This window comes from Pocillopora damicornis, chromosome 4, assembly GCF_964200805.1.
Source record: "Pocillopora damicornis chromosome 4, jaPocDami1.2, whole genome shotgun sequence".
Classification (NCBI taxonomy): domain Eukaryota; kingdom Metazoa; phylum Cnidaria; class Anthozoa; order Scleractinia; family Pocilloporidae; genus Pocillopora; species Pocillopora damicornis.
Genome location: NC_142673.1, coordinates 22,982,853 through 22,999,788, shown reverse-complemented (window position 1 = coordinate 22,999,788; position 16,936 = coordinate 22,982,853). Strand labels below are relative to the sequence as shown.

General features: G+C 38.9%; 1 protein-coding gene and 1 pseudogene across 2 annotated transcripts; one reads left to right on the top strand and one right to left on the bottom strand.

Annotated features, from left to right (window-relative positions):
- Nucleotides 1-602: 602 nt before the first annotated feature.
- LOC149047294 (beta-1 adrenergic receptor-like) lies at nt 603-2,576 on the bottom strand (annotated as a pseudogene). Its single transcript, XR_016186053.1, has one exon. The product of XR_016186053.1 is annotated as a beta-1 adrenergic receptor-like (transcript).
- A 7,915-nt stretch (nt 2,577-10,491) lies between these two features.
- On the top strand, nt 10,492-14,375 carry LOC113684408 (beta-1 adrenergic receptor). The gene has a single exon (XM_089204560.1). It carries the CDS (start codon nt 13,348-13,350, stop codon nt 14,263-14,265), a length of 918 nt encoding a protein of 305 aa, XP_089060686.1. The 5' UTR covers nt 10,492-13,347; the 3' UTR covers nt 14,266-14,375.
- The last annotated feature ends 2,561 nt before the right edge of the window (nt 14,376-16,936 follow it).

The following is a 16,936-nucleotide window of genomic DNA, read 5'->3' as shown; positions in this document are numbered from 1 at the left end:
CTGGCAACGCAGGCTACGGTTTTCTGATGGGGTCAATTATTCATAATTTATAGGCAAAATGTATAAAACATGTATTTAGAGCTAAAATTTTATTCATAAAAAGCTCAGTTGTCGTTCAATTTTCAAAGGAACTTGCTGTTCTACTCTATGTCAAACTTTTATCATTCAAAATTCTTTTGTATATAATAAGAGCCATTACCTATATATATTTTTGATATTAGTATTTGGATGGGAGGGAGAATCAGGAAAATTATAACTGCCAGTGAGGGGGAATCACTGGAATACTACATAGCCTTATGGAGGAATCTGGTAAATTTTCTCAACGTCCGTCGACAGAATCAGGTGCTCTTAAACATTTCTGCATTATTCTCAATTGAGAAGCATTCTTGTCTTCTTAATACGCAAGAAATATTTTGCTCACAAGATTTTTAACAATGTATAAAGCCCTGATTATTATTCAGTGCATTTTCGCTGCACCTGAATGAAGAATTTAATATGCCTTACATACATGTGTTGTCAATCAACCCTACGTGTGAGTTCTTGAGATGACACCTCTCTGCGTGTGAAGTGAGGGAACTTTAAAAAAACAACCGGCGCCCAAGTGATTATAAATTGGTCTATATTCATAGGAATAGCTGGCCTTAATCCTTTAGAAATTTATTACTGCATATCATTAAATGCATTGAAGCCTCTTAGTTTACAATTTTCTGGAGAATAAAAAGCCATATGCTTTGTAGAAGTCAAAATTTGAAGGCAAAAATCAACCTCCTTTTGTTCCTAATGAAAATTTTACATGCAAAATTAAATTCGTTTAATTATATTTAAAACACAAGTGTTTTCTATAGCACTCTTTACAAAAGTTTTAATTTACAATTTCTAGTTCTGGTTTGAGTTGGCTTTATTTGTTATTATAATTTTTTGTGTCTTATCTGAAACTGTCAACTGTTCGACGTTTATGGAAAATACGACAGTGTGCACATCAGAATATTAGATCCCAAACATTTTCTTCCATTAAAAATCAGCATGTTTTTTGGTTACTATTATTCGTTTACGTAATGATTTCTCTTGGTTTAACGACGAGCGGAAGTTTGTTCTATAATTTGTCTTCCACGTACTCGAAAAGTGCGATTAAATGCTTCATAGAATTTGCTGTTTCGCAAACAATAAACTCACGGGTCGATTGCCGCGGAAGTAAAAGCAACCGCCTCGACAATAGTCCAAACCTTATGATACATGGTGGAGTAAACCATATTTTTGCTCAAATATTGAGTGAAAGAAGTCACTAGACTCGGCAGCCAGCAAACAACGAATAGCCCCACCACAATACTAACTGTTTTAGCAGCTTTTAAGTTCTGTTTTCGTCTGTTCACGGATTCGTGATTCTGTAAAGTGACAACATTTATTCTCCTGGACTGCGTCGCAGAGGCTTTCAATATTCGAATGGAACAGAACACAATGACGATCATAGGAATTAACACTGTTATGATTGTAAAAGACAACCACAACTCAATAGAATCATCTCTCACAAAAAACCTTGAACAGGGGAGAAGAAACGACAAGACCCATACAGAAGCTATGATGAGATAACTTCTCGTGTTAGTAAGAAGCTCTTGATAGCGGAGCGGATGAATGATGGCAATGTACCTGTCCAGACTAATGCAGCATAGGTTGAACGTTGTAGCTACAGTGGTGTGTATCCACAGATAATCAATAGCTTTACCGTAAGTTTTCAGATAACTGTCTTCGTCATAATTGATGCACCTGGCCGTTGCCCATACAGGGTTTATAACAAGTCCTACCGACAAGTCCGCCACAGCCAATGAAGCAATGAAAAAATTCGAAATTATTCTGAGGGAATGATTTCTGGCGATCAACCATAAGACAACAGTGTTGCCAATTACGGCCACCAGACCTGTGACACTGAACCAGGCTGCTAAAATGATCCTTTCTTCTTGGTTAAACTCTTCAATGGTGCTGTTCATATTTCAACGGCGTCTTTCACAGGACTGCACGCGAACTTGGCATGAATCCTCTAATATAAGATGACAAAAAGGGTTCATAGATTTAGTACAATTTTAATAGATTTCGCATATTGTTGAGTCCAACTGATAAAAATCACCATCGAAGAACATAATTAATTATTTAGGAAACACCGGTGGCCTGTTTTCAACTGCAGTGCCAGAGTGGTGAATCATTTTCAACTTTGCTATGCTGTCGTTCTCGCAACAATGTTAACTGGCAACCTCTCAAATTTCTCATTAACTAAATTTTTGGAAGGACGCGAGTCGAATAATATATCGAATGTTGTTATTGAATAATCATTTCGCCCGTCAAAACATTTAACAACGGTCAATTGTAATACAAATGGCCAGTATTTGCAAGCAAGGTGACAAAACTACCCCATGTCGAATGAAAACATGACGTCCCGCTCAAGTGAGAAATAACAAATTTGATGTTTGTGCTACAATTCCTTCCCGTCATGGAAAAATTCTAGTCTATAGAATTTGAAGCTACACGAGTGTACCAGACTGCCAATTAAAAGATCATGAAGACGAAAGCTTAAAATGAAGAAGCTGTATTTATATTAGCCTCTGTATGATCTCTTTAGTAGTTCTTAGACATTCATGTTGTTCTAAAGGTCTATCAAGTCTTTCCTTCTCTTCTTGCAGTGCCTTCGTTAATGCTGGTAAACTATGTATGTCGTATCATAAATATTTACAAGATCAATTGATAAAATCAACCACAAGTCATGTTTTCATGAAGATTCTGCTCTCTTTCTTTTTTCTCAAACTCGCTTTTTACTGAATAAAGGGGTAAGTTTCTAAAGAAACTGTGGTGCTGCGTCGGTGGGAGAGTAAAGCAGGTAATTTAGTGTTAACAACTGGGTTGAAAACGTAAGTTAGCCACCGTAAAGAGTAAAAAAGCTGACGTTTCGAGCGTTAGCCCTTCGTCAGAGCGATTAGAGGAATTGTGGGTTGTGTGTGGATTTATATGTAGAAGGTGGAGCTACGCCAAAACTAGGTTTTGTAGTCACATCCATTTCATCGGCCGTTGCCTTCATTCCAAAGTTATTCCTAAGGGTTTTCGCTCCAATTTTCACACATCTTCTTTTTCTCATTCGAATCAATATCGTCACCAAATTCAGTGCGCCCAAAATTCTTTTTCACGTAATATTATGAGAATCACAATCAGAGCTATGTGCCAAAAACGTAACAAACTCACCGAACAAATTCTACATTGCCGCTCTGAACTTTCCAAAATCTGTCCAGCTGTTTTAGTACAATCCATTCGTGCCAAAATTCAGGATGCCAATTCTAAACTTTTTAAACATTTGCACCAAATTAAGGCCCAAAAACTCGACCAACTTATCGGCCCTCAAGTCACTAACGACTCATCGCCTGAAAACCTCAAAACTGTAGTTACCATTCCAGAGAATTTACTACTTTCCGATTCAGAAAAATCAGTTCTCAGCAAAGGCTTAAATTTTGTTCCCATATCACAAAAAACCGACGAATTTTCAGTTAAGCAAGACGTTGAAAAATTCCTTCGCCGCGTTCAGTTGAAAGCCTTTTTTCATGACAAAGAGGATGATTCTAACACCTCTAACAAAGATACTTTCGAAACACTCCAGATTCGAAAGTCTAAATGGACTCCCCCAGAGGGCCAGTTCTCATCTTTAGATTTTTTCCTCAAAAAATGTCGCCACGATATCAACAAACTTAAATTCAATCGTCACACCAAATTTTCCAATCTTTCTTCGGAAGAGTGGTCGGCACTAAAAAGTCTAAAAAAACGCAAAGACATTGTCATTAAGGCGGCCGACAAAGGCGGTGCAGTTGTTGTTTGGCGGGCCGACCTCTATCAAAAAGAAGCTTTGCGGCAACTTTCTGACACCTCCTTTTATGCTAAAGTCGACAAAGATCTCACTTTAATTAACCAAAACATTGTCAAAAATACGATTAACGATCTCATAGCTAAACAAGAATTGCCGGCCACTGCTAAAAATCTCATCATTACTACTCCTAGAACTTCGTGTATTTACTTTTTACCTAAAATCCACAAATCTAACAACCCAGGTCGACCCATCGTTTCTGCCTGCAGTTGTCCCACTGAACTTATTTCCAGCTATTTAGACAAAATTATGGCACCTATCGTCAAAACTCTACCGTCTTACATTAAGGACAGCCAACACGCACTTGAAATTTTTCGTGACTTTAGTTTCCTCGACCAAAACAAACTTATTTTCACCATGGATATAACATCTCTTTACACTGTCATTCCCAATGACGAAGGTCTCCGGGCCCTCAAACATTTTTTCGATCAACGCACTGTTAAGGAACCTAGCTCTGAAACACTACTCCGTCTGGCCGAACTAGTGCTCACACTCAATTGCTTTTCATTCGGTGGTAACTACTACAAACAAACTAATGGCGTGGCCATGGGTACTATAATGGGACCCAGCTACGCCAATCTTTTTGTTGGTTTTATCGAACATCAATTTTTTAGCCAATACCACGGCCCAAAACCTCAACTCTACGGCCGCTACATTGACGATTGCATCGGCGCTACCTCCTCTACCAAAGAGGAGCTCACTCAATTTATAACCGCCGTCAATTCCTTTCATCCGGCTCTTAAATATACCTGGGAAATTTCCGACAATTCTTTGGCTTTTCTAGACATCAAAATTTCAATTGAAGGCAACGGCTTATGTACTAGTGTTTACTACAAACCTACAGATTCACATAGTTACTTGTTGTATTCATCCTCACATCCATCACACGTCAAGAACTCCATACCTTTTTCACAGTTTCTCAGACTTCGTCGTTTATGTAGTGACGACTCTGATTTTTCCGAAAAATCAGAGGCAATGTGCCAGTTTTTCGATAAACGCGGCTATCCTGTTTCTGTCGTTCAAGCGGGCTACCACCGTGCCCAACAAATCGATCGACAGGCAGCACTACAAACGGCCGAGAAGGAGAACACGGATCGCATTCCATTTACTCTTACATTTCACCCTCACAACCACGCAGTTAAATCTATCATTCTTAAAAATTTTAAATTACTCCAAAACGATTCAGAGACTGGCACTATCTTTTCGCAACCCCCACTTATTTCATTCAAACGTGACAAAAACATAGGCAACTTTTTAGTCAGGAGTTCATTTCATACCAATGACCAATCTGGAACTTTTAAATGCGCTCGCTCACGATGCAAAACTTGTCCTTTCATTCATAACGTAGAGAAAATATCGGGACCCAAAAGATCCATTAAGATCATTGATCACTTTACGTGTACCTCCGCCAATGTTATTTACTGCATAACTTGCACTTATTGCAATAAGTTATACATCGGCGAGACAGGAAGACGACTGGGTGACCGATTCCGAGAACACCTTCGCGATGTGGAAATAAATGACAAGGACGCATCCAAGCCAGTCGCTAGACACTTTAATCTTCCTTATCATTCTAAACAGCATATGGCAGTTTGCGGCCTTTCCTTACATCTAGGCAGTTCGGAAAGCCGTAAAACACTAGAACAAAAATTTATATTTCAAATCGGCACCCTTAATCCCCACGGAATCAACGAGCGCTTTTCATTCAACTAATCTATTCCTGTTTTCTCGTCACAATATTCCCACCAATGGCGTAGCTCCACCTTCTACATATAAATCCACACACAACCCACAATTCCTCTAATCGCTCTGACGAAGGGCTAACGCTCGAAACGTCAGCTTTTTTACTCTTTACGGTGGCTAACTTACGTTTTCAACCCAGTTGTTAACACTAAATTACTCGCTTTTTACTGGTCTTGAAGAGCGCAGACAAACAACTTTACAGTTACAATTTTACTTACCCGACTACTTGCCCTTTTAACGTCAGTGTAAATTTGGCCCCACCGGAAAAATCCACATTGATTAACGAGGTAAGATCACAGAAATGTTTCCAGAATTCTGACTAAAAACGGAAAGGAACGGGATCACATTGAGCCTGTGCATATCAATATTCTTCTGGTGTAGCTATAAATAATTTAAATGCGGCAATTGTTCAAACGGCAAACACATCATTTTGTTTACTCAGTTCCCTTTATTTATTCCATGAATGCAACATTATCTGTTTGTCAAGAGAAAGTCTTTTTGCCTAACGTATACAAAATAGATGCAAGAAGATTGATTTCTTACCCACCGAGCGCGTGGGCCGTACTGAGGATTATTGGCCCAAGGTTATGGCAGAGCCGACCGAGCACAGCGAGGTCCGTACTGAGACGACCGAGAGCCAAGATTCCTCAGTACAACTCGAGCTAGCGAGGTTAGTAGATAGTTTATCATATGGCACTCGGATTAAACTTGTTTCTTTTGAATTTGCTGGATTTCAATAACTTTAAAAAATTAAACGATTTATCTAGACTAAGTAAGCCCAAGGTTATGGCAGAGCCGACCGAGCACAGCGAGGTCCGTACTGAGACGACCGAGAGCCAAGATTCCTCAGTACAACTCGAGCTAGCGAGGTTAGTAGATAGTTTATCATATGGCAATCGGATTAAACTTGTTTCTTTTGAATTTGCTGGATTTCAATAACTTTAAAAAATTAAACGATTTATCTAGACTAAGTAAGCCCATGTTACAATAAATTTTTCATGTAATTTTCTGGCACGTGTTGTTCAACCATGGGCATTTACCACAAAGATTCAGTTGATAACTCTCCAATTACTTGCTATAAAATTCTTTGTAAACACTGCCAAGTTCAGAAAACTTCGTATAATATCAACTTGAAAGAAATTTCGTCTGGATCGCTGATGAGTTTTTCTCATTCTATTTTCCTATTTCTGATTTTGGAACATAATTTATTGCAATTACTTGGATTAGTTTCGTGGCCAATGGCCATTGCTTCAACACTCCGAGGGAATATCATCGAAAGTCTCTGAAAAACAACCTCTGTAAAACAAAAGCGTCCACTGAAAAATTCCACTGAAAAACAAAGGTCAATTCTATCCAATTACCAAGTTAAATACTAAACCTTTGCCGAAAAAAAATAACTTATAACTAAGGTAATAAATGATTGACAAGCCTAATGGTTTAAGAAATTAATATTCATTCCCAAGTGAAAAGCTTTTATAGTTTTGACAACAACTTAATTCAGTGTGACCAGCTGTTTCCCTAAACTTGAAAATAATTATTTACCGAGCAACTATCTTACCAAGCTACTCTAGATGTTTCTTTTTTTCAGCGGATAGCCTGAAAACAATTATTGTGTGTTATGAATATATACAGTCAGGTCCCTGCAGTCTTTGAACCGAAGACGGTGTAGTTCCTCAAAATATAGTCTTTTAAGAAATCGAAATGAGCGTGATAATACTTCATAGAACTCGTTGTTTCGCAAACAATACACCCATGGGTTGATTGCAGATGAGGTAAACGCCACTGATTCAACAAATATCCACACGGAGTAGTAGGCTGAGTTATAGGACACTTTGTTGCTGAAATAGTGCGCGAAACCAGTGATAAGATTTGGAAACCAGGAAACCACAAATAGCCCCACTATGATACTAACTGTTTTAGCAGCCTTGTAGTTCTTTTTAATTCTTCTAAAAATGTCTTGATGAAATGTGTCGATTTCTCTATCAAACTTTGTTTTTACTTCTTGTCAAAAATGTTCGAAGAAAGTGAATTGTCCATTACTTTGGACAAACTTTTAAATTAAGTTGCAGACCTTAGTTAAATGTCCAAGTACTGTTTACTACGATGCGGATGTGGTTTAAGCCAGACTTTCGTCGCTATTGTTGCGATCTTTTGTTATGTTCATACCGTGAATATGAAAGCGATCTTCGCAGTAATGAACACTACTTGAGCAGTAGTGAAATATATGACTTTCATATATTTACCGTCATTTATGTTCATACCGTCTTGTCATATTATCTTTTCCGTGGGAAATGACCGTTGTTATTAATTCCCTGCTGTCAAGCATTGTTTCTCTTGACCGATGGTTTTCGCTGCAGCTTATTTGCATTAATATTTTGTTTATAGCTCGAAAGACAGATCTGCGTGGCCACTTAGCATCAAATTGTTTTCACTGTTTTTACTGGACTCGCATGACGGACCTCGCCTCGCTCGGTAAAGAAATAGAAATGACAAAAAGGGGACTCAGAATTTTTTCTTTGTCCCACGCTCGTAACAAGACGAAAAAAACATCTTTCTTTATTTCTTTACCGAGCTCAAAACTTACCATCTCTCTTATTTCTACCTACAAACATTACGCTATCGACATTGCTGATCCTAGCAGTATGCAGGAAGCGTGTCATGAACCTCGTAATAGACCTCGCTCACTGTGGAGTCACTGTGACTCAGTGGTTACAGCATCTGAGCGCAAAATCCGAAGGCCTGAGGTTCAGTTCCTCATGGGGACTCTGAATTTTTTCTTTGTCCCACGCTCGTGACGAGATGAAAAAAAATCTTTGTCTATTGAATGTCTGTCATGAAAATTAAATTGGCCGATATGGTTAGTCCGTTATCAAGACGACTACTTTTTCCCCCATATGAAGATATTTTGCATATGCGTGGACTTATTTTAACTAGCCTCAGCGGGGCTTTCCTACAATGTTGTCAAAAATATGTCCAAATGGGTTCTCGAGTTTGGAAGAGTTGTGCTGCAAATTCATTTCTTCGTGACAGCTTTGACAAATGCAGCAAAAAAAAAAAAAGAAATGAAGAAACTTCCTATAAGCAATCTGCTACCCAGGAAAAGGTTCGAGGCCGATTTAAAATATAATTCATGAAGCAGTCTCTTTTTGAAAACACCTTTAATTCAGCTGTGATTAGTTTGAAGAGACTAACAAACGAGATCAAAATGGCTTTCAGGAGAAAGTCAAGATGGCGCACGTGAAAAAACCAAGTACTGTTCTAAATAAGTTCAACCATTGACTGCTTTAACTTCGAAAAAACTGTTCTGAGTAATCAGACCACTGAAGGTCTATGCAATTCTTTATTTTTTCGGGCCTGTATAGAAATACTGGCTAATCCTTATTTGAGATGCGAGTCGTAAGTCCTGTTAAAGCTATTTTGATTTGTGTCTAACAAATCCGAGTTTTGGATCGAGCCTTACCGTCTTAAGGCAATCAGTTGTTCCTTTGGGAAATAAATGATATGTCCACTATGTGTGGTTAAGCTTTCATATAAATGGTGAAACAGAGAATTAACTCTGAAGCGTAAATTAAAGTGCTATTTAAACCCATGAATAACCCATTGGGCGTTAGCCCTAATAAAGGGAAACAGGGAACCACACGAGGCAAAGAAAAAATCTTTTGACCTCGGTGGGAATCGAACCCACGACCTCCGGATTAGATCTACCGTTACTCTGCCGACTGAGCTACGAGGTCGCACAGAGAAAGTCGGGGACGATTTAGTTAATTCTCTGTTTCACCATTTGTGTTCCCAGTGCTACGCGGCACAACATTCATATGTACCCTTACTTTCTCTTCGCCGCGATTCACCATCCTAAATCGTCCCCGACTTTCTCTGTGCGACCTCGTAGCTCAGTCGGCAGAGTAAAGGTAGATCTAATCCGGAGGTCGTGGGTTCGATTCCCACCGAGGTCAAAAGATTTTTTCTTTGCCTCGTGTGGTTCCCTGTTTCCCTTTATTAGGGCTAACGCCCAATGGGTTATTCATGGGTTTAAATAGCACTTTAATTTACACTTCACAGTTAATTCTCTGTTTCACCATTTGTGTTCCCAGTGCTACGCGGCACAACATTCATATGTAAGCTTTCATATATTTGAAACATAAGAAATTGCCAGTATATCCATTGTTTTTTCATCAATATCTCATAACTTTAAATTTTAACAGAAGCTGAATTCAACCCTAGTAAAGTAACGAATGCTTTTCATGAAAATGTAATTGGCCGATTTGATAAGCCCATTTACCATGACGACTGTTACCTGCACATTGAAGACATAAATGGTATATTCAGCGTGCGTGTTTAACTTTTCACTTATTTGAATATCTATATAACAATCGTAGTTACGAAAGTTTGGCCTAAATCTTAATCTGTGGACTAAGGGAGTGAATAACATTTCCAGTAAAACATTTAAAAGCCATTAGCAAAGTACCACTTGAGACGCGCAAAGTTTTGGGAAAAAGCTGCTTTTGGCGGCACCAGCCGGAACAATGAACAAGATGAACCAAGTATGTGTAGTGCACTGAAGATTGTTCTATAGCTGAGTGATAAAGCAGCGACCAACGAAACTCAGAAATTTGCGATTCAGTTCCGTGTTAATCCTTATTACCTGTTAAGAAAATGGGATATTAAATGTTGTAGACGTAAAAGCGCAATGTTCAAAGGTGCCCCCCTTCCGGCTCTTAAAATGCTATATTTTCTAGGGCTTATATATAACGAGATAAAAGTGTTGCCGAAAGAACTTTAAGAGTGAATGTGCTTTACAAAATTCCTTGTGTTTCTGACAGACCGCTATTTGAAAGCCACACCTGACCCTTCACTCAAGAATTTTGAACTGTAGCTGAACAGCAGAGTCGACACTATTTAATAGCTGGCATAGGAAAAGCGTGAGGCGATTCAGCCCAGTGTTCGTTAGGATTTGTATTAGAGGTATCTGACAAATTCTGTTGAATCTAAATAGCTAAATCGCAGCAGGGTCTAATCTGTTTTGCAGTCGACATTGGAATGGACAAAATTTTCTCCCTTGGTTTTGCACATCTCCTGCCGTCTCGTAAGTGGTTCTTTCCATATATCTTCCAATCGCTCTGACGAAGGGCTAACGCTCGAAATGTCAGCTTTTTTACTCTTTACGGTGGCTAATTTACGTTTTCAACCCAGTTGTTAACACTAACTTACCTGCTATACTCTTCCACCGACGCAGCACCACAGTTTCTTTAGAAACTTACCCCTTTATTCTTTCCATATAACCGACTCTGGAAAATCTTTTGATTTTAGTCGCCCTTGAAAAGGACACATCCCTCCATCCGCCATCAAAACTTCTGCTTCGCACTTTGACAATTACCGATCTTTATTCCGGCCTCATTTCAAAGCCGCTAACGTTTACCCTACTCTTGTCTGCTATCACCTAAAAGTGGCGGACCCTTTGTCGTACGGCTAAATATTCTGTATATGTAGTTACCACGATTTTCTCAGCGGTATCCCTTTTGATTCTAACCTCCATGGCAGTTGACAAACTCCAGGCCCTGAAACAGGAATTGGATATAGCGGCAAATTGCAAATGTCAAGAGAATACGCGTGGTCGTCCTGTTAATGCGGATGAAAAGCACTCTAATCGGTTTACTTTACCTTTGGAACATGACATTATATTTCCTTTTCGCTGAACTATTTATAGTAATACAGGTGATGATTTCAACCTTCTACTTCTTACTTTCGAGTAAGATTTATCGCGTTTCCTCAGTGGAATTTCCTAAGATTTGCTGGACCGTTAAACATATTTTTGCCCTTCCTGGTGCCTGTACATGTTGATTATGATTCCATAAGCTCAAATTTAAGATAGAGGAAGAAAACACAAATTGCAAATAGCGATGAAATTGCCCTTGTAACTCCTACTTTTTTCGGCTTTTAAGGGATCGGCAGGACAATTTTCACAAATTGAGAACATTTTTAGAGATTTCACCGAGGCAAATTGAAGAAAATCAAAGGTAAAGCCAAATTATCGCTGGCGAGCGCCTCTCTTCGTGGAGCCATCGCTTAATAACGAAAGTCATTTTGACAAAAATTACAACAGCAAACGATAGTCCGAACCTTACTCATTGCCTTTTGATGGCTTTTAGTGACCATGAAAGGCGAAAACATAAACATTTTCTAGAAAAATATTACGCTGGCGCGCGCCAACATTGAGCAAAAACCTTATGGAGCCTCCTTAAGAGATAGTTAATGGTTTTGAAATGAGCTGTTAGGCCCAGTCTTACAGGCGCTAAGCTATATCCTGTTTTACTGACTGGTGGTGATGTGAATCATTGGCTAAATATTGATCAGTGCGGTATCAATAAAAGGGAATGGTGTCATCTTTCTCGACTCAGTGAATCGTGCGCTCCTATAACTTCTTGTTAATAGCAGATATCCGCCCACATTTGTACGAAAGATCCCAACGACAAAAAGATCAACAACAAATGAAGAGCTCGCGCAAGATTTCAAATTTACAGTGTTTCTGCCTTACATTAAAGGTGTCTCAGAGGTTCTTCGTCGCTACTTACAGCAACAAGGACTGCACACAGTCTCTAGATCTGACACGCGCGATATCGATGCTCAAGTCACTCTAAAGCGTTGCCATAAAATATAAACCCATTTAATCTGTTTTCTCTTTCGAGATATCAACGACAAATCGATAGAAATAAGCAGTAACGAAAGCCACCTGACAAGTGCAACAATGCTTAATTATTAATTAATAACAGAGCGTGAATTTTTCACTTTGGCGACCAAATCCTGAAGATAAGTCGCCAAATTGGCGACTAGAACGTTTCATCATAACCTTACCAAGAGATATAGTGAATTAAAAAGGTTTGCAAAGATAAATCCGCAGCAAACTTCCTCGTTAAGTTTGTTTCCAAAACGCAACACATGCATCTCGATCGATAACTAGATGCCATCTTGGATTTAGGTGATCTTGAATGACATGTATATCATCCATCCTAGTGTCCACTTTGTAGCACGTTAAAGATCTTTTTCCTAACTTAATTTTGTTATGTCTATTTAGAACGCTGACAACGTAAAAAAAAAGTTTTGATCACTTTGCATAGAAATGATAACGACAAATGGACCTTATAAACATTATAAACGACGGCAAAAATAGCTCCGGAAGATTAACTTCTACTAATCAACATCAGAGCCAACAGTGTCGCGACAACTTGGCAGTCAAAGTCTCAAAAATTAATTTCAAATGTCACACAGAGTGAAGTACAATTCGTAATCAGCAAATGTCTTTGATCAGAAGGGGAACTGAAGGTTGATAAAGAATATTGGCGAAGAGGAAATGAACGCCTCCTGGCGAGCGCAACTATGCCTAACAGCATGTAACTAATAATAACGATCACTTCGCATAAAAATAATGATGACAAAACGTTAAAAAAATTTTTAAAGATATGACCAAAATCTGCCGAGAACAGAATTCGACCAATCAACGTCAAAACTTTAAAAAATTTCTTAAGATATGACCAATATCTGCCGAGAACTGAATTCGACCAATGAACGTCAAAGCCAACTATATCTTGACGAATTGACAGCCGATGTCTCATGAATGAATTTCAAATAACACTCTAGATTTGGTAAAATTCGTAATCAGAAAACGTTTTTGATCAGAAGAGAAACAGGAGGTCGATAAAGAAGTCGACGCTGTAGAAATGAACGACACACGCACTTCGGGAAACCAAGGTAAACCGCTACCGTTAGAGGCAAAGATCGTTTTAGCAACGTGGTTGGGTGTCGCAGGTTTAGTGACAATAGTTGGAAATGGAATTGTCCTGTGGTTGATTTCCAAAAAAAGATCTCTAAGAACAATGTCTAACCTATTCCTGACCTCGTTGGCCGCTGCAGACTTTTTAGTAGGACTTGTTATAGACCCAGTCTGGATAGTCATACGATGTTTGGGTTATAATTCTAATAAAGCCTACATTGAAACCTTCGGTAGGGGTATAGATTATCTGTGGATCCACACTACTGTGGCAACAACATTTAACTTATGCTGTGTTAGCCTGGACAGGTATGTAGCCATCATTCATCCTCTGCGCTACCACGATTTTCTCACCAACAGGAGATGTTATTTACTGATAGCTAATGTATGGTTTATGTCCCTTGTCTTACCCTGCTCAAGGTTCATGGTTCAGGATATAACAGCTTTATCAACATTGTATATATCATTTACAGTTATGACAATATTATTTCCAATGTCTATAATCATGTTCTGTTCTATTCGAATTTTAAAAGCCGCCTTAGCGCATTACAATAGCATAAACCCGACGAGCAGCTGTGAGCAGAATCAAGACATTATTAGAAGAACTAAAAAGAACTACAAGGCTGCTAAAACAGTTAGTATCATAGTGGGGCTATTTGTGGTTTCCTGGTTGCCAAGTCTCATAACTGGTTTTGTACATTACTTCAATACCAAAGGGTCTCATAACGCAAACTACTACACCGTGTGGACATTTGTTGAAACAACAGCGTTTACTTCATCGGCAATCAACCCATGGGTGTATTGTTTGAGAAACGACGAGTTCTATGAAGCACTATCACGCACATTTCGATTTCTTGAAAGACGGTGATTTGGAGAAATGTTTTGTCTTCAGTTCAGAGACCGTTCAAACGGGGAGCTGGCTGTGTAAATTCATAACGCATAACTGATATTTCGTAAAAAAAAAAATGAAGAGTAGCTTAGTTAAAATATATTAAAGTTCACACGGCAACCAGGTGGACAATCAGACATAGTTTGAAGCTACACTGGTTTGCAGATTTAATGAAAGTAACCGAAGAAGTTACAATTCATAGACCCAACGTTTCGACACTCCTGTCTAGTGCCTTCATCAGGGGTGATCTAAACGCTGCAACAAGAGGTCCTTTTATATGATCACTAATTAGCGGCCTTTTTTTTTTTTTTTCTGACGAGGTGTAAATAGGCGTCAGGAAGCAGACCGCCATCGTCACGATTTAAAGGAGCGTGGGCGGAGTTAATGTGCCAAGCCTCCAAACAAAGGCGCTGGTGGTAACGCCGATTAGTGGTGATAATTTTAGAATTATCCCACCCAATTGTATGGTTGGTTAGGCAAGTATGCTCCGATAAAGCTGAATTTTCCTTTTTGCAAAGAAAAACCGCTTTTTGGTGCTCTTTTAACCGTGTACCAAACTGGCGTTTGGTCTGTCCGATGTATTCGTTATCACAATCATTGCAAGGAATGGAATAAATGGCGTCGGTTCGTTGTTCTTTCGTGACAGGATCCTTAGGTTTGGCGAAAATATGCCCCAAAGTCTGAAAAGGTTTTTGAGCAACTTTAATGTTGTGGCTATTCAAAATTCTCTTGATGGGTTCAGTAACACCCTGTATGTAAGGAATAACAGCAAAACCAGTCGCTGGTTCCCTTTCATCAAGAGCGTTACTATTTGTAACTGGTTTTTGGCAGTTACGGAGAAAAGTTTTTGTATAGCCATTTGCCTTTAGGACATTGGAAACATATTTCCTCTCCTCAGCCTTCGAATCGAGTGATGATGGTAGACAATCCGCCCTCCTAAGTAAATTTACATATAACGGCACATACTATCAACAAGTTTTTGGTACAGCTATGGGTTCGCCTGTTTCTGCTGTCATTGCTAACATGGTAATGGAAGACGTGGAACAAAGGACCTTAGCCACTTCACCGGTTAAACCCTTTTTCTGGAAACGATATGTCGATGATGTTATTTCTGCGGTATCCGGAAATGAAGCGGAGCGCCTCTTGTCGCATTTGAATTCAGTAGAGCCGTCGATCCAATTCACCCTTGAACGTGAAAAGGATAGACATTTGCCCTTTCTTGATTTAAATGTGGTTTTGCTGTTATTCCTTACATACAGGGTGTTACTGAACCCATCAAGAGAATTTTGAATAGCCACAACATTAAAGTTGCTCAAAAACCTTTTCAGACTTTGGGGCATATTTTCGCCAAACCTAAGGATCCTGTCACGAAAGAACAACGAACCGACGCCATTTATTCCATTCCTTGCAATGATTGTGATAACGAATACATCGGACAGACCAAACGCCAGTTTGGTACACGGTTAAAAGAGCACCAAAAAGCGGTTTTTCTTTGCAAAAAGGAAAATTCAGCTTTATCGGAGCATACTTGCCTAACCAACCATACAATTGGGTGGGATAATTCTAAAATTATCACCACTAATCGGCGTTACCACCAGCGCCTTTGTTTGGAGGCTTGGCACATTAACTCCGCCCACGCTCCTTTAAATCGTGACGATGGCGGTCTGCTTCCTGACGCCTATTTACACCTCGTCAGAAAAAAAAAAAAAAAGGCCGCTAATTAGTGATCATATAAAAGGACCTCTTGTTGCAGCGTTTAGATCACCCCTGATGAAGGCACTAGACAGGAGTGTCGAAACGTTGGGTCTATGAATTGTAACTTCTTCGGTTACTTTCATTAAATCTGCAAACCAGTGTAGCTTCAAACTATGTCTAGTAGCTTAGTTAGTTGGTAACTGTTCCCCCTAGAGACTGGCCTAAAACGGATTTTCAAGTTTGTGAAAACAACTGCACGGTTACACTAAATCAAGTTGTTGTCAAACTCAGAAACGGCTTGAATATAAATTTCCTAACTCCATCCAACCTGTGAATAATAATTACCTATTCAATTATTCTAGCTTTAGACGCAAAAAATTTTTTGGGTTAGAATTGATTTTCACTTTTCAGGGAAGTTTTCGTTGACTTTTTGTAGTACAGATGTTTTAGAGAGTAATATGTCAATATTTTCTTTGGGTACGGAAGCATTAAGTTCATTACCACGAAAGTGTGTGTGTTTTTCAATCAATATTCAGAAAACAGGCTATGGAAATAATAATTAAAAAGACATCATTTATTCAGACGGTACCTCTTTGAAGTCGGTATTACATCACGTTTTCTTTAAATGTTTACAAGGGATTGTATTGCAAGTCAAGAGAAAGTTGCTAACCGGATCTTTGTAGTGTAAAAATATATTTCCCTAACAAAGAGATATTTCAGAGGCCAAGAATGGTTATATCCCTACCCTTTTGCTAATTATTAAGGTCTCTCTGAGTAAAGGCCAGAAGTAAGTTAACCCCTCACCCAACCTTTTTTACATGACGTGGTTGATGAAAGGGTAAGTAGTAGGGTAAGCAAAACTTTGCTGTGGAGTTGTTTATCGATGCTTGAACATGATCAGTAAGGAGCGTATAATGAACTTAACAAACAATAAAGTGATTAGAATCTACAATTG

Coding starts and splice junctions, on each gene's coding strand:
- LOC113684408 (XM_089204560.1), top strand. CDS start 13,348: ATGAACGACACACGCACTTCGGGAAACCAAGGTAAACCGCTACCGTTA.